The sequence below is a fragment of the Diabrotica undecimpunctata genome, chromosome 3 (assembly GCF_040954645.1).
Source record: "Diabrotica undecimpunctata isolate CICGRU chromosome 3, icDiaUnde3, whole genome shotgun sequence".
NCBI lineage: Eukaryota > Metazoa > Arthropoda > Insecta > Coleoptera > Chrysomelidae > Diabrotica > Diabrotica undecimpunctata.
Genome location: NC_092805.1, coordinates 44,715,345 through 44,742,640, shown reverse-complemented (window position 1 = coordinate 44,742,640; position 27,296 = coordinate 44,715,345). Strand labels below are relative to the sequence as shown.

Here is a 27,296-nt window from a genome sequence, read left to right as displayed (position 1 = left end):
TGGTCTTCTTATTTTACATTTTTTTTAATTTCTTAGGCCATGGTAATAGAGTAGTCCTGGACTCGTATTTTCGAATTCAATCGAATTTTTTCGTATACGAGTAAACTCGAATGAAAAATTTCGTATACGAATTTGAATCTGTATTTTTGAACGTCCTTCGAAATTTTATACGTATACTAAAAGAATTCGCACCGGCAACACTGCAAATTCGAACAACCAAAACTTAAATAATAAAAAAAGAAGAATAATTGGCAGTTTTACTTAACCTAGTTTATGGTGAATTTGTTATCTAAAACAAGAAGTAAAAAAGGGCATGAAATATGGTGGTTCAGTGTCGGCCGAACAACAAAAAGCCATTCTATCAACTCCATTGTGAGGGGCCTTGTTAATCTGTACAATTTTTGAAATGAATAGTCCTCTAGATGGTTAAGAATGGGTTGGTAAACTTGCCTCTTCGTTCCGCTAATATTATCGCCTCGGCAAGGGCGTTAACTATTTCCTTCTATTAAAAAATTATTTAAACCACCCATTAAAAACAAAGTTCAATGTAAAAATATGGTAGGTATTAATGTAAATTTTATTGTATTGTTCAATCTAAAACAACGATTAAAAACTATCAGCTGAAATTTTATCTGACGTACACGGGCCCAGTGACAACTGAAATGACAAAAATTACTTTGATCGTATACTAGCATCGAAATTCGAATGGTTCATACCCATTCGTGTCGTCGTATACGAAAAAATTCGTATACGCACTATTCGAAAATATAAAAAACTGGATTTCGAGCGAGAATTTCTTCTAATCTCGTATGCGAAATATGCTCGAACGAATTCGAAAATACGACCCCTGTTATATGTATGCATACATATTCTCGGGCTTTTTAATGCATATCTGCCTGCATATTTTATAATGCATCCAGAGTATTTGAACTTGTCAACTCTTTCCAAAGATTACTACCTACTAATATTTGGACCTTTTCGTAGGTCATAACACATTGCTTTTAAGTTTAAATTCAGAACTGTACATGTTGACCTTTTTTTTGGTATAGCTACAAACGTAGATATAAGCCATTTAGACGGTATTTCTCCCTTATCACATATTTTGTTAAATAGGTGTTCCCGTTTCATTCATCTCAACATCTTAACATAAATGTTATGTTCTCATGACGCCTTTCCGTATTTTAAACTCTCGATGGCATTTCTCCAGTAAAATGCAGGGCACAAAACCAAAAGAAAGGCCACAGAAAAGGTGGAAGGATAAAGATGTAGCGGACGAGCAAAGTTTGCTAGACGTGAGAAACTGGAGACGATTGGCGCGGAACCGACAAGGTTGGAGGCATAATTTGGAGGAGGCCAAGGCTCGATTTGTTTCTTATTTTTTTATTATTGCCAATCTGTTTCTTATTTTTAAGTCACTTTTTATCTACTCCTGAACATAGGCCTCTTTCATATTTCTCCACGTTGTTTTATCATCAAGCCATTTCTTCTTTTCTGTCTTGGTCGCCAGTGTGTCAGTTTAGTTGTCTATCTGGTTTGATCTTATCGATTTACATGTCCTACCAATTGCTATTTCAGTTCTGCAATACGTTCTAACATATCTACAACTTTAATTCTTTGACAGATTTCTTCATTTGTATTCTGTCTCTAAGACTAATACCGTGCATTGTCTGTTCCATTGTTCTTTGCATAACTCCATTGTTTGAATTGATTTGCAGACTTTTTTGCTGCAGTCAGCATTTTTCAGCCATAGGTTGCTGCTGCAAAAACAAAACCCCTTGGATGACAGTAGAACTTCTTGAACTTATGGAAGAACGAAGAAAACATAAAGCAAAAGACCTGAATAAATACAAAGAAATTCAGAGAAACATCAGAAAGAAAATTTGAGAGGCAAAAGAAAGGTGGCTCTCCGACAGATGCAAAGAAATAGAAGATCTGGATAAAAAGTATGATAGCTTTAATTTACACAAAAAAATCAAAGAAATGACAGGTTCTAGAAAACGTACAAGAACGAATATCCTTAAAAATGATAAAGGGGATATTATTACTGATATGAAGGAGAAATTATGTCACTGGACCAATTACATCCAACAACTATTTAATGATGAAAGAGGAGGACTGTAATTAGAAATCACCGAGGATACCGGACCACCAATATTAAGAGAAGAAGTCATCTATGCCATCAAAAACACAAAAGAGGGTAAAGCTACTGGACTAGATGATTTGCCAATCGAATTATTAAAACTCATCGATGAAGATGTTATTGATGTAATGGTTGAACTCTTTAATCTAATATATTAGACTGCCACAATCCCCAGACAATGGCTGCAATCGACCTTTGTGGCAATTTTCAAAAAGCCAAGTGCAACAACTTGCTCAGATCGCAGAACAATAGCTTTAATGAATAACACACTTAAAAAATTTTTGAAAATAATTCACAGCAGAATTGTTAAAACTCTTGAATATGAAATTAGTGACACACAATTTGGCTTTAGAAATGGTATGAGTACAAGAGATGCTTTGTTTGGCTTGAATGTGATGGCTCAGAGATGCATGGACATGAATCAGGACATGTACTTATGTTTTGTAGACTTTGAAAAGGCATTTAATAAGGTTCAATATAAAAAGCTTGTAGATATATTAAAAGCAAAAATATTTACAGTCGTGATATGAAAATTATATCTAATTTATATTGGAATCAAACTGCCAAGGTAAGAGTTGACAACCAGTACACCCAAAATATCAAAATACAGAGAGGAGTCCGTCAGGGTTGCGTGCTATCCCCACTACTTTTCAATGTCTACAGTGAAGCGGTATTGCAAAAAGCGCTCTCAGACTCAATTGAAGGTATATCTATCAATGTAGAAGTTTTGAATAACTTACGTTTTGCAGACGATACAGTAATAATGACGGATAACAACAATGATTTACAGAACGTAATGCAACGCCTTAATGAACGCTGTCAAGAGTACGGACTGAAGATAAATTTAAAGAAAACTAAATGCATGATCATGATTAAATCTGCACATGCAAATATCCAATTGACTATTGAAGATACTGCAATTGAGAGTGTTAATAACTATAAATACTTAGGAACATGGATAACATCAGATTTAGACCAAACCAAAGAAATTAAGACACGCATTGAAATAGCACGTGCATCATTCATCAAACTTAAAAAGTTTCTTTGTTGTCGGGATATAAGGTTAAAACTACGCCTGAGAATGCTTCGATGTTACGTGTTCTCTACTCTTCTTTATGGCTTGGAAGCGTGGACACTAAAACAAGTCAATTTAAATAAGTTGGCTGCCTTTGAATTTTAGTGTTACAGAAGAATCCTACGAATATCATGGATTCAAAGAATGTCAAACGTGGAAGTAACTAGAAGGATAGGAAATGAGGCGAAAATAATATTAACTATCAAAAGACGAAAACTTGAGTACTTAGGACATGTGATGAGAGGGCAAAAATACGCGTTATTACAACTTACTATGCAAGGCAAAATCCGAGGAAAGCGAAATGTGGGAAGACGAAGAATATCCTGGCTTAAGAACTTAAGAGAATGGTTTGAATGCAGTAGTGCATAACTTTTTAGAGCAGCAGTCAATAGAGTCCGCATAGCCATGATGATTTCCAACCTTCGATAGAAGATGGAACTTAAAGAAGAAGAAGTAATCTACAGGCATCCTAAATTGCTGACTTCAGAAAAGAAAATAAAAATTGAGATTTCATTTTACGTACAGTGCCTCTGTATATTCGCTAGAGCCGATATGCGATAAGCTCTGTATAGGAAGATGTTATATATAAAAACTCAAATATTTCATAAGACTTAAATTATCAAATAATTAATATCAAAATTAAAATATTAGATTTGAATTAGTAGGTACTTTTATTTACTCAAATATTACTATTTTAAATAGGCATAAAAGGATAAATATTTCAAGAAAGAATTGAAAACAAATTTTAAGCCTAGGTTTCTTTAATAATCTTTTTTAATTTATCAAAAAAAGCACTCCTATAAATGAGAATAAATATTCAAAAACTTTTATCCCGACGTTAACTTTGTGAAACCGGGTGGAACTGGAAAACGCTGCCTTCCCCTTAGAACTGTAACTGGAACTAGTGAGCTGGATCTCTGGGTGTCGCTAGCTTTTTCACCTCCAAATAGCAGGAACAATACACCCAAAGACTGCTATTCAGGTTTTCTGATGCTCTCTGGTCTTTTTTTGTATTCTCTTTCCTCCACGCTTCAAATGCAATCATCGATCTTATACGGAACTGGGTAACAGTTATTCAAGTCGCTAAGGGTCGTCTCCTTCGAAGATCCAATTCTTATTAACGCTTTTTAATGTTGTTTTGCTGAAGGACCAATGGACAAATTTGAATGTAATTATAAGTTTGAATTGTTTATAATTCCCTGTGCAGAAAAATGTTGAAGTTGTGAAGTAAAATATAGTTTTATTGACAGCTACTGAATTTGTACACTATAGTTGTGGTTGAAGTAAAAATTTATAATAGAATGCGTTCCAAACAAGTCCCGAAGTCATATTTATAATCTCACTAAAATGCTACGATTTATTAAATAAGTGTATTGCCCTCTGCATATAACAAAAACCTTTGACTTTTGAAAGCTGGTAAATATAATTTTAACCGAGGAAATGATTGCAGGCATTTTCTCAATACATATTAGGCAATTTATAGTTTGCAGGAAGTTGAACAAACTGTAATTAAACTACTAATCGATATGTTTCACAATTATACACGGTGAAACTATACAAATTCGGGAAATTACGATTAATGGAGATTACAAATTAATGGACTAATTTGTGATTGAATACCAAGTGTATGGGTACATTAATACCGGGGGTGTTTTCTATTATTTTTCTTATAATCTGTAGATTATTAGCAGTGCTAAACTCTTTTTGTAAATATTTTTGATCTACTAGTTGATATGCGACGAATTTATTAGTTAATCTATTGGTGACAATCTTGGTAAGGAGATTGTATAAACAAGAAAGGAAGCTGATTATCGACAGTTTTTTTTTATTACTATTACCCCTTTCTTAACAAGCAGGGTTACTTCTGCAAACATTTATTTAAACGAGCTTGTAGAATTATCCTCAAATTTTTAAAATTTCGCTTGTAGTTTGCTCTTCTCCTGGGCTTTTTTTATTTTTCATTTGCTTAAGAGTCACCTGTATTTCTCCTTTGATATTTTTGGAATATCTTCAAAACTCACGATGCACATGACTGTATTCCCAACTTTCGGCTTAGATCTAGTAGAAGTGTAGACTCGGGAGGAGAAATCCTGAATTTTGCTTAGCAATACTTCTGTTGTCAGTTATTGTGTTACGCTGGCGATCGTTCATTTTAGTAATCCTATGTGTGCCTGAGGATAGTTTTGATCATAAAATCCTCATATTTGTGTTTTCTTTTAATGCTTTTTTGATCATTTCAATATTACATTCGGGCGTCTTTTATAACCTTTTTGTAAATTCTCTTGTTTAAATTCCCTTTCTGCACATATCTCAGGGAGTTCTTTTTGCTGCTGCATAACTTGTAATGTTTCCGCTTGAGTTTTTCAATTTTTTTTTCTTTTTTATACATATATTCGTTTATATTATCTTGGTTGCGATGTGGATATCAGTAGAAATTTAATTGTTGTCTAGTATTGTCTAAGGTTCTTGTTGATTGTAATTTCTTTTTTTAATTCTCTTTGATATTCCGTTTCTCTTTGTTGAAGTTCATTACAAGTAAGAAACTTGTCTGTGCTAATGAGTTTGTTTCATTCAATTTTGAGATTAGTTGATAGATGTCCTTACCATCATATAATTACTGCATCAAAACGGTTTAGTACTAAGACGTCTCTGCAGATTCTTTTGTTATTTGAGATTATAAAATCATTTTCATTTTTGGGTCTGCCATTATTACTTCACCACGTCCGTTTGCTGTTTGAGTTTCTTAAAAAACGTGTTTAAGCTGTATAAATTCCCAAGTCCTTTATGTTCTTGTGGCCAATTTTGAGCATTAATATCGCCACAAACTATCTTGTAGTGAGTCTTGCGTACACTAATGGCTTTAAATATGTCTTCAAGAAATGTTTCTATCTCTTTATCATCTGGCTGGCTTGTGGGTTCATACCCATAAATGAACTGTATACTATACCTCTTTTTTAATTTAAGTATTGCCTAAATAACTCTCTCCAAGATAGCGTTGATTTTAGTTACCAAGTGGCTTAGTCTTTTGTTAATAAAAATGCTACTTCTCCTTGGCTGCTACGTTTATTTAACTTATTTGAATATAGTGTCTGTTCTGATTTCGGAATGGTGGTTTTTTCTCCAGGTAGTGTTTCAGAAACATCAAATACGTCCTATTTTATGGGTTTAAGTTCGTTTTGCAGCTTAATTCGGTGCTCTGGTGTGCTCAGTGTTCTAGTATCATATTTGACATTTGACATATATACTCTAATAATAATTCAAAGTGACGTAGACTGACTTAACATCAGTGTGAGATTTTGTGTGTTTAAAACTACTCACCTAGGGTATGACTTTAGATTCGACGTTTTATCATACATCGTATGACAGGTTGATGGCAAATAAATTATGATGCATTCTGAGAATGTTGGTGAATGCAGTCAAAGCTGCGGTACATACGTAGAATTACATTTCCTTAATTCTAGTTCTTACAGATCTTCCGTTGATAACGGGTCGCCAGAGCCTCGTTTGTGATAACAGAGTTCTCGAACGTGAAGGTGATGTTGACATTTGAGTAGGAGAGACCATTCTTTTGTTGCCTTATTATAATTCGTATAATACAATTACTTATTTAAATATTTTAGCATAAATGATTGCAGAAAAAGATTGTATCTATTATTTAAAGGCAAAAATTTATTATGTTATTTTTACTTAGTTTACTTAGATTTCTAAACCATTCGATGACAAACAAGTCTTGTTTAAAATTTATTTAATTTTTAAATAAAAATATTTTAATTTTTTTCTTTGTCAATTATTTTAAATATAGAAAACTATTACATATACTACTAAATACGTCTAGTGCATAGACTTAACTATTACATAAGCCAAATTGCATTGATTAAGCAGCAAAAAAGGGTCAAGTGATAACCCGTAGACTGCAATTAATACCGACCTATCTAATCAAATTGATATTATTTAACCTTAGTACGATGCTGTTGTTGGCAAGATCATTAGTTTTTAAATTTACACCTCTGGAATAAAATAAAAGATAAATTTACTAGTTTTATCTTCAATTTTCAATAGGAAAGTTCCCAGTGGTTGGATGTGTACCATAGTAGTTAAAAAATTTTACAATGAAGTAACAACTTTCAGTGTAATTGGTATATGTGTTACTGTGAAAGCTCGAAAGCAGTAAATGTCAATATTCACCAAGTCACTTGGCGTACATTCAAATTGTTGATTAAATGTCATATTTTCTAACATTCATCGGTGAATGGCGACAATCATCATCATTTTGGTGTATGTTAAAAACATATATAGGTGTGCTAGTTTGTGGATCTGTTCCAATCAAATTTTCTTAAAAAGTATTCAAATATGCCTCTAGCTTTTTCTTAGGTTCAATATTTTCAATTTCAATAGTTTCAAATTGAAAACCTCCTGATTATTTATTTAATTTATTAACTTGCATCCAAGTAGTTAACATATTCTGTATATCCTGATTGGCTCTATCTGTCGATCTCTGGGTTTGACTGTTGATTGCCACAAAAGACACCTAATGCTCACAATCATCTTTTTTGCTCTCGTCTATGATAGTTCCCAGGTAAGTAAAATTCTCGACTTATGCTAATTCTTCGGCGTTGTCTGCATTCTCGTTTATCATGAAGATTACCTGTTTTCTTAATCTTGTTTGATGTTGTATAAGATTCTTGTACTTTTATTAATTTATTTTTAATAATGACTAGGCTGACTATTTGTGTCGAGGTTTGAAATACACTGTATATCTTCTTCAGCCTGTATTCGTCCACTGCTGGACATAGGCCTCTTCCATTTGCTTCTAGTTGCCCGAGATAATCCCGAAAAATGGACACAGAGATTAACAAACTGGAGACCAAGAGAGAACATGCAAGGAGTAGACAGACCACAGAAGAAGTGGGCAGATGATATCAAACAGGTCGGGGGCAAGCAGTGGATGAGAATTGCCAACAGTAGAAATCAATGGAAGCAAACACTGTATATGTCTCTCTGTTATATCATCCGCATAAGCCAATATTTGATAGACCTTTGTTCTTAAAGTCCTTGTTTTGTTTAAGTTGTTATCTCTTCTGGTTCTATTCTAGCCACAGATTAAACAGCATTGTAGATAGAAGCTCTCCTTGTGTTAAACCTTGTTGCGTTTTGAAACTGTCTGAGACTTTTCCGTTGAATTTGATATTCATGCTTACATTACTAACTGCTATTTTGACTAGATTAATTAATTTGTTCGGTATTTTTAAATCCTTTGACAAATTAAGTCATTTTTGTCGATTTACTGAGTCATACCCTTGTTTAAAATCAATAAATCCAGCGTAGATACGAATATTAGACTCATAGCACATCTTCTCGGGTTGTCTTACTCTAAAAATATTATCTGCGACTAATTTACTTTACCGAAAATCACTTAAATATTCTCCTATTATTTGTTGTGTGTGCTTTTCTGATTTTTCTTGAATTAGCCCAGTCTGGTTAAAAAAAAGGTGGAAAAATGTTTGGCAGATATCTGAAGCTTTTAAGACATGGGTGGGGGATACTAGATGATGAATAGATGAAAAGATACTCCTAGTTTTACCTTGCGTTTTTTTAAGCAATAATTTATGGTCACAATTTGATTTTTTGTCTATAAATTTTTTTCCTTATATTTTAAATAAACAATATTTATGTCATTTTTTTATGTCAAGAATATCTTTATTTTCCCGTTTTTTTAATTAAAATTGATAAATAATTTACGGAGATATTTGCAAAAAAGCAGTTTTTTTGCACTAATATATAAATTTTATTAATTGTTTTATTAACAAAATAAAATGTTATTAATACATTTAAACATTGAGGAATTACCGTCCTTTAAATTTGTGCTAAATTTCCGCCCGATCGGTCAAATAGTTTAAAAGTTATTCAATTTGTTTATCCCTGGGACTAATTATTTAAACTATTGAGCTTGCCCTATGCATGATGCTAGACACATTCAGCAAATTTCATAGGATTCTTTAAGACTTAGACTATCTCAGAAGTTAAATGCATATTGAGTTTTCTTCGAAATTATTTACAAAATAAACGTTTGAAAAAGGTGTATGTTTTTTACTTATAAACAATTGTAATAACTTCTATATTTTTCAAGCTACAGACTTGTACGTCCAACCATTGGATAGCTGGTAAAAAAGCTCACATTAAAAAATAAAAAACCTTCTATGACCAATAGGAACGAAGTTAGTGACTATTTTTAAATAAATCATATCTCCATTGTTTATAAACATTAAGAAGTAAAATTTGCACAAATTTTGAATAAAAATCTAAACTTTATATCGAAACTTATAGCTATAAAATTTATCTAATTTTTTCGAAACGACGGTACTTTCGAAAGATCGACATAGGAAAGTGGAGAGGATATCTGTTTCAGCTCCGTTGTTGTTTTCGGCATCGGAACTTCAAATTACAACACGTAGGAAAAATTTTTACATTACCTCGGCTTCCTTTGCAGCTGCAAGCCTCTTTTTTTTATTCTGGGGTAGCTCGTCGAAATATGAATAATTACATAGTTTTCACTGGCCGGAAAATATGGGAAAACTCGGAAAAATTGAGTCCATTTGAAATTCACCCTAAATACTTACTTTTTTTTAATTTGCTCGAATAGTCTGTCGCAGTATTAATAATGATGACATAATTTTCACCCCCCATAAATCTCGGAAAATCCCGGAAAATCAACATATGTTTTTTTCATTTTATATCAATGATGTAATAATACTTATATATTTTATAAATTAAATTTCAGGTAATTTTTTACACATTATAATATTATATTCCTTATATTAATTATAATTGTTTGTATTTTTATAATTAACAATATTGATTTTTATTCTATTTTTATTCTATTTTTCTTACAAATATGATATACAATATTAATCTAATCTACCTTACTGCTTTGATAAAATAAGTCGATTTTTTCATCACTTACCTTATTAAATTTTGCAATGTTTATTGAACTTTACTTTTTTTATTTTCTTTATATACATTGGTTTAAAAGTTAAAATTTGGTTCATTTATTCGACTTCACTGTCAGGTCTGAACCTTTTTGTTGCAGGTTGTTTGTTTTCACTTATTAAGTCAGTCTTTCCATACATTAACATATTAATGGGCGATGTTAATGCCAAGGTGGGTCAAGGTAAGGTAGGAGAGGAAGGAAAAGAAGAAGAACAAGAAGGAAAATATGGGCTTGGAAACAGAAATGACAGAGGAGATCGATTGATTCAATTTTGCCAAAGTGACAGAGACTTCGTAATAACAAATACCTTTTTCAAATTACCTCCTCGACGGTTATATACATGGACATCTCCACAACATACCAAAGAAAAAATAGTGAGAAATCAAATAGACTACATTATGATAGCAAGGAGGTATCATAATGCTGTTAAATGTACTAAGACGTACCCAGAAGCTGATATAGGCTCAGATCATAACCCAGTAGTTACTGTGATAGAGGCGAGACCAAAAAAGATTAGAAGACCACACAGAAAGGCACTATATTTAAATAAACTTAGAAACAAAAATCTACGACAAGAAACAGGAGAAGAAATAAATGAAAACCTCTGTTCAGTGCAGAAACAAATTAACGATACAAACAACGTTAACCAAAAATTAAAGTACATAAATACAGCTGTACAAACAGCAGGAAAGAAACATCTTACAAAAACAACAACAAACAATAAGGGGTGGATGACACAAGATATACTAGACTTGATGGAACAAAGAAGAAAGATGAAGAATTACCCAGACAAATACAAAGAAATAAATAAACACATAAAAAGAGAATAAAAGAAGCCAAAGAGGAGTGGATTAAAGAACAATGTAAAGAAATGGAAACCTATAAAAAAATGTACGATGCGTTCAATATGCACAAAAAAGTAAAAGAGATAACAGGAAGCATAAAGAAATGCCAAATAGGTAAACTTAAAGACAAAGATGGAAATCTTATTGTAGATCTAGAGAATAAAATAAAAAGATGGAAAGAATACCTGAATGAATTATTTGAAGACGATAGAAACAACTCAACTCAGATAATCAAAGCAACTGGGCCAGACATATTGAAAGAAGAAGTAGAATACGCAATAAGAAACGCTAAAAATGAAAAAGCAAATGGACCTGATGAAATTCCGACAGAACTGTTGAAGCTTTTGAATGATAAATCCGTAACCATAATATTAAATTTTGCAGCGAGGAGCTAAAACAGTTTCCCCTCCACTTTCCTCTGTCGATCTTTCGAAAGTAACTTCGTTTCGAAAGGTTTTAAGTTTCAAAAAATTGAATGAATTTTATAGCTATAAAATTTAATATAAAGTTTAGATTTTCATTCAAAATTTGTGCAAATTTTACTTCTTAATGTTTATAAACAATGGAGATATAATTAACAAAAAAATTGTCGCTAACTTCGTTCCTATTGTTCATAGAAAGTTTATTTTTTTTTTGTTAAATGTGAGTTTTTTTACCAGTTATCTAATGGTTGTACGTACAAGTCTGTAGCTTGAAAAATATAGAAGTTATTACAATTGTTTATAAGTAAAAAACATACCCCTTTTTCAAACGTTTATTTTGTAAATAGTTTCGATGAAAACTCAATATTCATTTAACTTCTCAGATAGTATAAGTCTTAAAGAATCCTATGAAATTTGTTAAATGTGTCTAGCATCATTCATAGGGCAAGATCAATGATTTAAATAATTAGTCCTAGGGATAAACAAATTTAATAACTTTTAAACTATTTGACCGATCGAGGGGAAATTTTGCACAAATTTAAAGGACGGTAATTCCTCAATGTTTAAATGTATTAATAACATTTTATTTTGTTAATAAAAAAATTAATAAAATTTATATATTAGTGCAAAAAAACTGCTTTTTTGCAAATATCTCCGTAAATTATTTATCAATTTTAATTAAAAAAACGGGAAAATAAAGATATTCTTGATATAAAAAAATGGTATAAATATTGTTTATTTAAACTATAAGGGAAAAAACTTATAGATAAAAAATCAAATTCTGACCAGAAATTACTATTTAAAAAAAAAACGCAAGGTAAAAATAGGAGTATCTTTTTATCTATTCGTCATCTAGTAACCCCCACCTATGTCTTAAAAGCTTCAGATATCTGCGAAACATTTTGCCGTTAAATCGATGATTTTTGTATAACCAGACTGGGCTAAATATACTTTGCTAATATTTTGTATACTGTATCCAGAAAGGCTATTCTCTTACAGTCTAAGCAGTCTTGTTTCTTTGCCTTTGGTATACTCGTATACTCGTATTAAGAGTAATCTGTTAGGCATTTTGTTCCTCTCCAATATAATTTTTATGAGCTTGTGGTTTATTTTATTTCCCTCCGACTCTTGCTTTTGTTAAAATATATTATTTTATTTTTTATTTCTTTCAAAGATGGCGGATAGACATCTATTTCTTTATTTATATTTTCCTCGGTATAATTCTTTTAGATTAGGGCGGATCTTTGAAAACACGACTAAATTTGGATGTGAGAAGTGGAATTTGGATTTTTTCAGAAATAGTTAGGTGAATTCTCAGAAAAATTCAGCTTGTTCGTATGATTTTTAGAGAATCAGTGGCCTTTTCGTCTCTGGCGACTTAAGTACAAATAAATTTATTTATTTATAACAAAACTAAAGCATCTCTCGCATTTGATAATGCATTTTTTAGACGGCTCCATTCGATTAACGTTGGATTAAAAAAAAATAAAGAAAATTGCTTTATTGAAAGCCAAGAAAATACATTTTTTTACGTATATAGTGATTTTGATATTGGAATTTAAATTTTCTTCAACCTAATTTTTTTGGTATTTTCACGTGCAATACCGATGGTTTTTATTATTATTATATATATTATAAATATCTTGGAAATATAAAAATTTTTATTTAGAAAGAGCTTCGAAATAAAAAGATAATAGTTTAAAGATTATCATCGTATTTATAACTTCTTCGCAAATGCCGGTCAACTTTGACCGGATGTCTCAGGACTTACTAGTACTGAAAAAAAAATTCAATTTTTTATTCTTTTATAAGAAACGTCTTGGCGAGTCTTTTTTAATGCCGTTTTTTAAATGTAATTTAACCTAATAATTATCGAGATATTGTATTTGTTTATAAGCCAAATAATCCGATTTTAATTCCAAGTACGTTAGTTCAGTTCGTTTTTATGAGTAAAAAATTGGTAAACAGCGAAATCTATTAGTTTGATTGATTAGATTGAATTCAATGACATTGTAGATCTAATTAACATTTCCAAATTTTTAAATTAAAATATTCATTATTTCCTAAATCTGATAAAAACATCCTGGAATACTCTGTATATATATGTAATTGTGTTTTATAGTCTGTAGGTCTAGGTAGGATTTTTAGTATAATATGACTAATATAATACATAGGTGTTAATAAATCACGTGAATACAAAAATAGTCTTTTATTTAACATACTTGTTTGAATAATATTGCAATGTAAAATAAATAAAAAATACTTCTTAATTGTATTATTCCATTTTCATAGTATTCATGTGAGTTTGGTACATCATGCCATTGCTCATCATGGGTTCACCAACCATCATGTCCCCACGATTTTGTCTCATCATTTTTTCGTTCATTAGCATCTGCTTCATCATATCCATATTACTCATTTTTTCAGACATTATCCTTTGGTTTATCATTTCTTTGTCCATCATTTTTTCATCCATCATTTCCTGGTCCATTAGGTTATCCCTTGCCATTTTGGAATTCATCATTTTTTCATACATATTACGTTCCATTAACTTTTCTCTCATCATTTGAGGTACTTGTTCTTCAGACATCATTTGTCTTCCCATCATCTGTTGGTTCATCATTTGGTCTTCCAACATTTTTTTGTTCATCATCATTGGCAACATCATTTTTTCGTTCATCATTTCGCTATTCATCATCATTTCTGGTTTCATCATTTTTTGCATTATTTCTTGTTCCATAATTTTTTCATTCATCATATTATTTTTCATCATCATCTTAGTGCCCATCATTTTTTCGTTCATTGTTTGTGGAACTCCTTGTTCGGTCATCATTTGTCTTCTCATCATCATGTCTGGGGCCATCATTTTTTGATTCATCATTTGCTGTCCCAACATTTTTTTGCTCATTGTCATGGGCATCATCATTTTTTCTTCCATCATTTCAGGATTCATCATTTTTTCATTCATCATCATATCAGAATGCATCATTTTTTGGTTCATCATTTGTGGAAGTTCTTGTTCGGACATCATTTGTCTTCTCATCATCATGTTTGGGGCCATCATTTTTTGATTCATCATTTGCTGTCCCAACATTTTTTTGTTCATCATCATGGGCATCATCATCTTTTCGTTCATCATTTCGTTATTCATCATCATATCTGGTTGCATCATTTGTTGGTTCATCATTTGGTGTCCCAACATGTTTTTGCTCATCATCATGGGCATCATCATCTTTTTGTTCATCATTTTGTTATTCATCATCATGTCTGGTTTCATCATTTTTTGGTTCATCATGTGTTGTGACATCATGTTATTGTCCATCATTGATTGCATGTTCATCATACGTCTGTCCATCATTTCTGGGTTCATCATCATTTGTAAGGGAACTCTGTTCATATATTGTTGGTTTACTGGGTACATCTGATCAGGTACCATTTGGTTCATCATCGACATTTGTTGTTCCTGCATTTGTGGCATTACCATTCCTGGTTGTCTGATGCTAAGCATAAAACGAGTCAATGGGCTCATTTGGTTTTGTTGGTACATTTGTTCCATTCTTGGTTGATAAGACATTTCTTGGTAGTACATGGGGTTCATGGTTCTTTGGGATTGCATATATTCTGGATAGTATTGTTCTCCCATCATATTTCTTTGGTACTCATTTTGTCTGGATTGTTGAAGGAGCATTAGTAAGCGTTGCATTGGGGTCATGGTTTCCATAACATCTTGGTTCATGTTCCTAAAATACATAAATTTTAATCGTATACGCAATTAGATTATATATTAAAACTGAATTATGTGAATCATGGGAAAGATCTAGGACCGGTCTATCATTTAATTTGCTCTCTATCCTAGAGGCCACAAGAATTAGTTAAGAGAGCACTGGTCATATTTTATACGAAATTTTGAAAATTGAAAAACTATCCTGCCGATGGATGCTGCGGTTGCTCACCATTGAGTGAAAACATTATCTAGTGACCACTTATCTGCAACGTTTGGACCTTCCGATGCGCAATCCGTCAGACTTTGAGAGTCGAATGGTAACAGGTAATGAAACCTAGATCCACTACTATACACGGCACGAAGAATAAACGTACAACAGGGAACTAAAGCTGATAAAATTGCTTTGAAGCGGCTAAGAGTGGCCCAAAATGTCAAAACGGTTGTGGTTGCTGTATTTTGAAATTGTTTTAATAGGACGCTATAAAGAAGTGGGAAAATGGCTGAAATCATAATATTGAGTTAAAAGGCGGCTATACCGAATAAAATAAAAGAATTTTATGGAAAAACATATTTTTCATTAAAAAGAAAGTTGTATAGAAAGTATGGAAAAGTGTATATTACTAACAGTTCCAAAAACGATTTTAGAAAGGCACCTGATATATTATGCTTATAATGTGTCAATTATCAAAATCATTTTACAAATAAAAAAAATCATACAATATATAAATGCAATAAAAAAGTTTAGGATAGGAATATTAGTTGAGCCAAGACAAGTCAGAGATGTTTAGAAAACTTTCTGGTGGACAAGTGTCTTAGGTAAGGATGACATCTCTTTTACAACCTCTTTAATATTTCTATATTTATCAACATAAAGTCGAATGGAGGTACAAATTGGACTAAAACGATTGTTTAATTTGCGGACGTCCGGGTTATCCTTACTGGATAACCCAGACAGTTATATCTTAGTACTTATCTAAGCAGTAGACCGCGAAAAAAAGATTTACACGTTATTAAAAAGATGATGAAGAGTATAAAAAATATCGATCGATTGTGTTGAAAGATATTAATTGTATGTGGAAACGATCCGAAAACAAATATTGCAGAATATTGGTTGAGGATAGTTAAATTCGTAATTATAGTATACATATTTAACAAATATAAACAAAAAAATCAGAAAAAGATACCTATTTAAAACATTAATGGAAATTACTGAAACTTAGTGCTATGAAGTGTGGACAGTAAAATTTTTTTTTATTTCGTCAGAAGACGAAAAAAAGAAGACGACCAAAATTGTGGCATAATGGTATTAATGGATTGTGTTGTCGTAATGGTATTATGACAACACAAGAAACGATGGAAAACATTCAAATATGCTGCGTACATATCTAATAGCTTACTTCTTAAATTAATACTAATAAATATAAAAAAATATGCTTACCAGTACTGTTGAACTCCCATACGATTCATTTGCATTTCCCTTTGAAGAGGTAAGATCCTTCTTAATTCCTTTTCAGCTTCTTCAACCGGAACGACACCACTAAAAAATAGTAAGTTGCAAAATTCATCGTACGTTCAAAAAAATGTACTGGAGAGAAAATATTATTGAGGAATATTTTAAAGATTGAAATAAAGAAGTAAAACAAAAAGGAAAGTTTCTTGGATAAAACAGAGAGGAAGCTAAAAAGTGTGAATATATGTTGTAAAAAAGGTTAAATATATAAACTTAATTTTGAGATTTAATACAAAAATTGCAATGAGGAAAGCTATGGTTTAATAACTGTATTAAAAGACAAAAGATCCTACTTACCTAACTTCATGCATAACTGCAACTCCATCTTTAAGAGGAATAACAACATCTTTAGTCATCATTTCAGGTTTGAAGTCTTTTTTCATGACATTTTTGGTGTCATACATTGTCATGATAGGTTCTTCAATCATTTGGTTTTCCAACATTCTCAATATGTTCAGAACTTTTGGATTTAAAATATCATTTTTAACCAAGAGTTCAATCATCTTCATGATTTTACCATAGGTCATTGAATCTACTACGTCATATTGGCTGAAAATACCATCCAAAACATCCATCTGGGTGTAATCTTCATCCAAGTTCTTGATATATTTGATGTCCAAAATATTTCTGATGTCTACATTCTTATTGGAAATTGGTTCATCCAGATCGTATACAAGTTTGCTTCCAGAACTTTTCTTGAGTGTGACTGTGAGCCTCTTAAGGTTGCTTAAACTTCTTCTGATGTTAATTTCGTATTTTTGGTTCAGTAGGTTTATGGTACCATCGTCGTCCACTAAAACACCAACGCTTAAGTTGCTGACGGCGCAGCAACAAGCCACTAGCGCAAAAACTACCAAAACCTTCATGTTGATGCACGGTTAGTGAATGTACACTTTCTCGTAAAACTGGAGTGCTTTATATACCAAAAAGTTCAAAAATGTTTACTTGTTTTTGAATATGTTATCGACCTTGAAAAACTTTGACGGGCAACAACGCATGTTTAAACTATCTTATTGAAAATATGTTTATGTATTTTTTAAAGGATGATTGATAGTAGTCTCCAACTAATTATTTCAATGAATAATCAATAAGAGGTCAAAAAGTTAAATTGCTTCATTATTGTGATTATGAAGGTATGAAAAATAGGTAAAAACCCGCCTTAACGTTTCAAATATTGTAAATTGTGAAAATACATCTTTTTCTTATAAAATATTTTACAACGCAGCCAGTAATGATATATTATCTTATTTAATTTTGAATTATTAGTGAAAATAAGATCCCTAGTTTCGAGTTGTTTTGATTATTATAAATATGTCGCGTCTTCATACTTTATAAATACATATTTATCACATATTCGTCTTTTTAGATAAGATGAAACACTACCTGTCCCTAACACTTGATCATAAGATATTTGTACTAAACCATGTCGCTTTATTAAACTCAGGCAGCAAGTTTTACTACCAATGCATGTCGGTTTAGAACGTTCTCCACCGTTTTCCGACTTCCAATCGTCACTTTGTCCGGTCGGTCCATAGATCCTCTTCTGTTTATTTCATTGTTTATTCTTTCCTTCGAACTTTTTTTTGTTTTTTTAGATTTTTCGATTTTTTTCGTTTTCTTTTGCCTCGTGGTTGCCATTTTAGTATTTCCTTTGGTATCCATTGTTTGTATATGTCCGAATCAGATAAGTCGTTTTGTTGATAAGCCATCTGTGATATTTCGTTCGTTCTTAATCCTTTATCTTCTAGATCCTTTTGCTGCTCATCTCCAAAAATGTATTTCCGTTGCTCTCAGCGTTGCCAATATTCTTTCTTTCAGTGACCATACCTCAGACTTGTATAGAGTGAACTATTTTCACAATAGTCTTATACATCCTCTTTTTATTTTCTTTTATCGAGTATAACAACATGACATTTTAACCATGATATTCTTCTTCTCCCAACTCCTCGCTTTCCGAATACTTTGCCATGAAAATAGGAGCCGAACGGCTGGAATAACGGTGGAAGTCAAAATGCAATCAGGTATAAGACAGGGTGATAGCTTGAGCCCAAAAAAAGTCAGGAACAGGGTACAAAATGGAAAACAGAGCAATGAGGATTATATGCTACGCAGATGACGCAGTAATAATATCAAATAATAAAGACTACCTACAAGAAATGGTCCACGCCTTGGAAGCTAACGCAGAAAAGTTTACCCTGAAAATATCAGCACTAAAAACAAAGTCCCTCGTTATTTCTAGAGAGCCAGTAAGATGCAAAACTGTAATAAATGGAAAAATAATAAGAGTAAGTATCGAAATTCAACTATCTGGCAACGCAAATATCGTATTATTGAAGAGATACTTGCCCGAATAGTTAGAGATGGAAAACCAGAAGGTAAAAGACCACAAGGCAGATCCCCTAAAAGATGGAGATAGCTGGCTGTCAACATCGCAAATACTGATACGAAGAAGAAGATATTATTATTATTATAGTATTTAATAGTTCTCAAGTAGATTCATGTGGCATGTCGAAAACAGAATTTGATCTCTAATCTTCAGAGGAAGTAAGTCGTCAAGAGGTTCTAAAAATAACTATGCTCCAAACTAGGTAAACTCGCAAAGGATAAAATTAAGATGAAGTGGATGACGTTACAATCAATATTAGGTTTTGTGATGGCATTGTAAACGTAAAAACATATCCAAGCTGCAATAAAAATGCAGACCACAGTCACAACTTTAAGTAAAACTTCGGGAAAAGCTGTGAGAAAAATTTTCGGAAAGCATAAAGCGGTAACCAACATAATCGTTCAATAAAAAATTTAAATAATGCAAAACAAAATGGAAGCAACATAAAAATAATAAATTAAAATCAAATAACTAAATAAATGCTAACATTACAATCCGAAAGAAAGAAGTGTAGGACGCTGCTTGAAAATATGGAGCAAAGTTTGATGTCAAAACAGGCAATAAATGTCGAATCTTTGAAATTAAGAACACACAGAAAAAGTTTCTTTACAACGTTTTTTTGGTGTAATTTATTTCAGTATTCCACACCTTCTTGCATTTTATGTACAGGCCATTATCTCTACTTTAAGGACTTGCTTCTCAAACAGTTCATTTGTACATGCATCCCGAGAGAAGTTTCACACTTTGCAACACTTAAAAAAGATACGTTGGAAGATATCGAACCTAAGTAGAGTTTTTTTTTAATTTCCGTATTGCCAGATTCCAGTAAGAGCCTAAGAAGTTATCCATTGAATTCTGACAGGCTACGATGGGGAAAATCTTTTTTGGACATCTACGTCATGGAACAAGACACCCTGGCAACTTTCAGCCGAATAGGATACTAAGCCAGAAGACCCCAGGGTAGTGCCGGATTAACCGTGTTCCGGCTAAAACCTTAACCAGCGTTCCAGACAGGTGGTCTTGTCACTCAATGAACAACTAAAATAAAAAACTAAAAATTTATAAATAACCATACTATTACCGTAAAGCTGAGGGTGAGCTGCAGGCTACCAGCAGGATCACAGGTGGCGGATAGTGGATGGCCTTCAGATATGAAGGTTGCGAATATACTGAATAAGCAATCCCCGACCAAGCAGCGGCGATACTGGAGGGCCTTAGGAAAGCATACCTTATAAAATACTACAATAGCCCAAGGAAAGTATTGTGACATGGCGAGTATTGCCGTCATTAAATAAGCATAGCCTAACTCCCTTTACCTTACCGACTGACTGCCGGGATACGCAATTCCTCTCTTGTTAGTCAACAGCTTCGGGTGGACGAACTGAGAAGAGAATAAGGGCACCCCCTTGTCCCTGGAATAAGAAATTGTCCCAAAAGGCGGATGAGCCGATAAACGGCCAACTGCATGGAGATATAGTAGGCAACGCAAAACCACTATATTAAAGATCCCTAAGGATATTCCAAAAACAATTGTCATGTCAAGCAATAACGACGAAATAACAGTTACTGATCATGGATTCGGACCCCAAGATCCGGCAGAGGAAGATCATAGGGCTTCCCCGGTCGCCAACATGCGAAATCCCTGTAAAAAAAATCTTAAGTTAAATAAACGAAAAATTAAAATATGCACGTGGAATGTTAAAACGTTATATGAAGCAGGAAAGCTTAGAAACCTCTTACTTGAAATGGACAGACTCGATATTTCTGTATTAGGAGTCTGCGAAACAAGATGGCCAAACAACGGGCAGTACAATTCTCAAGACTATCGGATTTATTACTCTGGGACAAACGATGAGTCACATCAAAATGGCGTAGAGGCCATACTAAAGAAATCACTTGCAAAGTCTGTAAGAAAATTTGTCCCATTATCAGACCGAGTAATGCTAATTCAATTCGCTGCATTCCCAGTGGATATAAATATAATACAAGTATACGCACCTACTGCGGACAAAGAAGATGCCGTGATTGAAACATTTTACCAACTTATATCGGAAGCCTTAGCTATGACAAAAAAACATGAACTTACTCTTATCATGGGGGACTTCAATGTAAAAGTGGGATCAGAAAGCACTCTCAATATTACTGGAAAGTTTGGTCTAGGACAACGCAATGAAAGAAGAGAACGGTTGGTGCAGTTCTGCCAAGAGGAAAAATTTGTAATTATGGATACATGGTTTTGTCTACCAAAACATAGATGTACTTGGAAGTCTCCAAGCGATCAAGGAGACAATATTATAAGAAATCAAATTGATTATATAACAGTCAATGAACGATTTAAAAACTGCATAAAATCGGTCAAGACTAACCCAAGTGCCGATATTCGGTCAGACCATACTCTACTGTGCTCTACAATCACAGTTAAGCTACAGAGAGTCTGTAAAAATCAGAAAACCTCCAAAATATCACTAGATGCACTCCAAGACCCATGCCCTCTAAATAAGGTTTCTCAAGAAATTAACGACAAGTTCCACGAAATTAGACTAGAAGATACCAACAACATAAATGATTGCTGGAAACAAATGAAAACGACAATAACCACTGCATCTCGAGAAAATCTTCTAAGACGACCAATAGTTAAAAATTACTGGATGACACAAGACATCTTAGATCTAATGGACGCTCGGAGGCAGTATAAATCCATAAACAGAGAAAAATACAATGAAATATATAAAGAAATCCGAAAAAGAATTAAAGTAGCAAAAGACCGATGGCTACAAGAATCCTGTTTAGAAATTGAGAAACTGGAGCAACAACACGATAGCTTCCATTTGCATAAAAAACTAAAAGAATTAACAGGCAAAAGCAGAACTTATGGGCAAAATATATTACAAGACTCTGGTGGTAGAATTTTAACTGATAAAAAAGAGCGCTGTACCGAATGGGAAAATTACATAATAGAATTATTTAACGATGACCAAAGAATCTACCAAGAAATAACATCTAGCCGAGATACAGGCCCACCGATTCTAATCTCAGAAGTTCAGAAGGCTATCGACCAAGCGAAACGAAGGAAGGCTTCTGGTTCTGACGAAATACCTGCACAATTGTTAAAACTATTAGATAATGAGAGTGTTGCGATTATCACATCCTTCTTTAATAATATATACAGCAGTGGCAAATTACCAGACAACTGGTTAGAATCGATATTTATAACTATTCCCAAGAAAAAGAATGCCAGGCAGTGTAGCGACTATCGAATTATCAGTTTAATGAGTCACACGCTCAAAATGTTTATGAAAATATTGCATTGTCGCCTATATAAACTTTGTGAGGGGATAACTGGTGATGAGCAGTTTGGTTTCCGAAATGGTATGGGTACTCGAGAAGCTCTTTTTTGCATGCGAATACTTTTACAAAAGAGCATTGAGTTTAGGAAAAATATTTACGTATATTTTATAGATTTCGAAAAAGCCGTTGCTAGAGTACCACATACATTATTATTTCAATGCTTAGACTCAGTTGGTCTGGACACGTATGACATTAGATTGCTTAAAAATCTTTACTACAATCAGACCGCTTGTGTTAAGGTGGACCAAGAGGTTTCAGCTAAAGTTTCTATTAAGCGTGGTGTCAGACAGGGATGTGTTATGTCACCGATGTTGTTTAATGCCTACACTGAACCAGTTTTTGAAATAACGTTAAATAATCGCCGCGAAGGTGTTAAGATCGGTGGTGAAATTATTAACAACATCAGATACGCCGATGACACCGCAATAATGGCAGAGAGTCTAGAAGATCTTCAAACCCTGTTGAATGCTGTAAACAACGAATGCTGCAACTGAAAAGGGCTTAACAATCAACGCAAAAAAAACAAAATAGATGGTGGTCGGAAAAATTAATATCAAAGACTCAGTACTAAGATTAGATAACAAAATCCTGGAAAGGGTGGAACACTTTAGATATCTGGGTAGCTGGATTGACTGCAGGGTTGAAAGTGACGAGGAAATTTTGACCAGAATAGAACTCGCACGGAAAAACTTTATTAACTGGCGTTCTGTGTTATGCATTAGAAGTCTGTCGTTGACCACACGTCTAAGAGTATTGAAGTGCTACGTCTGGTCCACTTTGTTCTATGGATGTGAAACCTGGACAACAAAAATAAAAAATCTTAACAAATTAGAAGCGTTTGAGTTATGGTGTTACCGTCGCATGCTCAGAATCCCGTGGACAGCACACATATCTAACGAACGCGTGCTAGAGACCGAGCACAAAGAGAGAGAATTGATCAACATCATCAAAATGAGAAAGGTCCAATACTTCGGTCATATAATGAGAGGAATTAAATATCACTTAGTCCGGTTAATCATTCAGGGAAAATCGAGGGAAAACGTTGGGTCGGAAGAAAACAACTATCCTGGCTGCGTAACATTAGACAATGGACAGGTCGAACGGTCGAGAAACTGTTTCATCTAGCTGCCGACCGAGAATCATTTCATCAGCTTGTCAATATGACGATAGCCAACGCGTTAATACAAGCACGGCACACAAAGAAGAAGATTACCGTAAATCAGAAAATATTTTAGATGTTAGGCCATAAACTAATAAATAATATTAACCATAAATTTCAGATCCTTGGCTCAATTTTCTCCTCTGTTCTCCTGGTCCTTTTTCTTCATCACCCCATTCATCACCCCAGAAATCAGACAGTGTACCTCTCTCCATTATTTCTCTCCTCTCAACATTATGTTTACAACGTTTCTTTCATCCAGCCCGAAACCCATTCGCCTCTCGAAATCTCCCTTCTCATTTGCCCATTTCTGGCAGTTAAAAATGTAGACGGGACCGTCCAGTACCCCACAAACAGTAGAGTCTGCCGAGGCAGATTTGCCTATTCTATTTGTGAAGGTGCCAAAACTACTATGTCCGGTCGGAAACTCCGTCAGAAAGTAGTCTAGTTTCCTGAACTTACAATCCCACCACGGCCTCAGATCGGGAATAAGCTCATTCGTCCACCTTGCCTTTCCGCTATCATTCGCCCATTTTCTCTGCCACTTTACTATCGTTCTTTCTCTCTCATTCTAATCTATATATACTCCTCCTCCTTGCATACACCCTCGCTCGCTCTTTGCACAACAAAACGATCGGTATCACCGCTCCAATAACATATAGGGCCTCATTTACCTAGATACCCTGAGGAGCATTCGCCTTTCTATCGTCTTTTAGATGTGTACTCCGAACCTTAGTCCTTCCGACAACCAGTCTCCCAGATAATTAATCGATTTAACCGGTGCAACCTTCACACCTTCCACTATAAAGCGAAGAGAGGATTTTTCCCGGCTCCCTTTGAGACCCAACACCTCAGTTTTCTGAGGCGCTAGCTGTAGATCGCTATCTCTGATCCACCTACTAATACAACGCAGGGCTGTGTTAGTCGCATTAGTCCGTTTTCTGACTCGCCTTCGCAAACAATGCGAGATCATCGGCATAAGCTACAAGAGTGCATCTTCTTGGCATCTGTAGCCTCAACACTCAGTCGTACAGCACATTCCATAGGATAGTACCTAGTACTGAACCCTGCGGAACACCCTGCAATAAACTGATGCTGGTATCTTTTTCTCTTATCGAACTGTCAGTAAAGTATCTGTCAATTACAATGACCAGGTACTCTTCTCTTCTTCAGGTTCCTTCTCCTATCGGAAGTTGGAAATCATCATCACTCTTTTAATTTTATTGGTCGTACTTCTGAATAATTCTAATGAGCTGCAACCGAACCACTCTCTCAAATTTCTCAGCCAGGATATTGTGCGTCGTCCTGGGTTTCTCTTCCCTTGTATCTTCTCTTGCATAATTAACCTAAGTAATACGTACTTGTCGCTCCTCATTATATGACCCAGATATTGAGTCTTTCTAATTTTAACAGTTTTTATGACTTCACATTCTTTCTTCTTTCTTTGTAACACCTCTATATTAGTTACTTTTTCAGTCCACGGTATTCTACTCTAGGTACTCACTAACGCTCAATTCTCTCAGCCTGTACATGTTTTTTTCCCTAGATGCCATATTAAAGGTATTCTTGACGTCAAGCAGGATGAGAGCCACCCATCTCTTTGTATCCTGCGTAACTAAAGAGTTTACATCTGTGACCGCATCTATGGTAGACCTTTTGGCCCTAAAACCATATTGGCGGTCGCTCAGTGCATGCTTTTCTTCTAGCTCTGCTCAATTCGGCATTTTACCTACTGTTCGTACAATTTACCTATTAAACTAAGAAGGCAAATTGGCCGAAATCGTACCTCTCCCTCTTCACCTCTACTTTTCGGGATAAGGACAACCTTAGCTTCTTTCAACATTGTTGGAAACTGCTGTTGTTTTAATATAGTTTAGCTTTTATAAAAAATGTCGTAACCGACACTCTCCATTAATTACATACTTATTTTTGTCGAACTTGATTTCTGACCTATAAAATTTTCCAAATACGCATTGTTATTCCATTTTATTCTCTTAAAATAAAAAATAATTTCAATAACTCCTTTTAAAAACCGATATTTATAAACCGATAAAAAATTTCAACGATTCCAATCGAAAATACTTCTCCAGATCTGCAATGCCCTTTGCTATATTACGAACCACAAAAATTACACCACGATCTACAGTTAACGAAGCAATCTCTGCTGTAAACTCTGCATACAAGACCAGACTATCCTGCCATCCAAATCCGCTGGCCACGGGTCTGCTCAACATTTGAGTCTCTTTGGACCTCTAGTACACCAACCAAATACCACAGTTAATCCTATAAGGGAAAATCGAAGGTAGGGGAGGAGCCGGCCGCAAACAATTATCCTGGTTAAGGAATATTAAAGAATGGGCAGGAATACACAATACAGGCGAGCTGTGTCACGCCGCCAAGAACAGAATTCTAGTAATGAGATAGTCGCCTACGCACTTTGGTGTATGGCATGTTAAGAAGAAGAAGAAGAAGGACCTCTAGTAAATCTGAAGAAACAGAGTGCGAAGAAATAACAATTTTTTTCTGGTGTTTTCCAAAACTATTTTCGATTTTTTTTAGTCTTGTAATAGGTATTCCTATATGTGTTGTCAGTGTTGTTTATCTGTATTAAGCTTTGTTAAGTTTAAATTATATCATATAGTTATATCATAGATTAAATTTATAATATTATATGTTTTACCTGGATGCATGCCGCTGAGCGGCTTCCCACTATGTTATTGTACATAAATTATACATATTGCTTATTGTTTGTAATGAGACAGATTGCAATAAACATTGGATGTTAAAAAATAATTTCTTAATAGCGTAAAACGAAAACGTTGAGAGTTGTAAATTATTATATGACTAAATATTTCCTCACATAGGTTTAAAAGACTTAACGGGAACGAGATAGGTTTTATTACCTTTTAAAATGAAGAATGTGAAAATCTTTAGATTTTTCTAAGTAAGCTGGAATTTTTATTGTGAATGAATAAGTCATCTAGAAATTATGTTAACAGCTAACTGTTTCTATGAATCTTTTAAAAGTAACGGTCAAAATCTTACTACAGGTCAGAGTTATTAATATAAAAAATATAGTTTCATATATATTTAAAATTTCAATTAACATTTAGTTGGAGAAGAAATGTATAGATAGAGGTTACTGCTTCTATTAAACTTAAAAAATATAAAACAATGGTAACTGATTAACTGGTAAAAAAACTGTTCATGCTGCAACCAAAAGGCCTGTCGCGTTAACAGATATATAAATATTGTAAAAGCTACCTATATATTAAATATATTTAGAAAAAAACTGCTAGAAGAAATAAAAGAGAAAGGGGAGGTGATGAGATGAAGATTAAATTAAGAAAAGACAAAAATATTAAGATAACGGAAAAAGCCAATGAAAGAAAAAATCAAAATAGGAAGTTCTGAATTTGAAAAAGTAGAATACTTCAAATACCTAGGAGTTACAATAAGCAAAACCGGAGAAAGGAAATCCGAAATAAAAGAAAAATAATAGCAGCGAATAAAGCTTATTTTCCAAACAAAAGATTACTTAAAAGCAAAACACTGACTAAGAATACTAAGATGAACATTTATAACACCATAATTAGGCCAATATTATTATATGCAGGAGAAACAATGATGATAGTCAAAAAAGAAGAAGAAGACTTAAGAATAGCGGAGAGAAAGATTATCAGAACCATACTGGGACCA

General features: G+C 33.5%; 2 protein-coding genes across 2 annotated transcripts in view; both read right to left on the bottom strand.

The window, feature by feature from the left end:
• Nucleotides 1–27,296, bottom strand: part of Traf4 (TNF receptor associated factor 4) — a 559,644-nt gene that overhangs the window by 319,456 nt on the left and 212,892 nt on the right. The gene's annotated exons all lie outside the window — the stretch shown is intronic.
• On the bottom strand, nucleotides 13,665–17,611 carry LOC140436749 (uncharacterized). The gene is made up of 3 exons (XM_072525818.1): nucleotides 17,002–17,611; nucleotides 16,633–16,731; nucleotides 13,665–15,210 (listed from the first exon to the last, which is right to left on the bottom strand). Exons 1-3 carry the CDS (start codon nucleotides 17,568–17,570, stop codon nucleotides 13,746–13,748), a joined length of 2,133 nt encoding a protein of 710 aa, XP_072381919.1. The 5' UTR covers nucleotides 17,571–17,611; the 3' UTR covers nucleotides 13,665–13,745.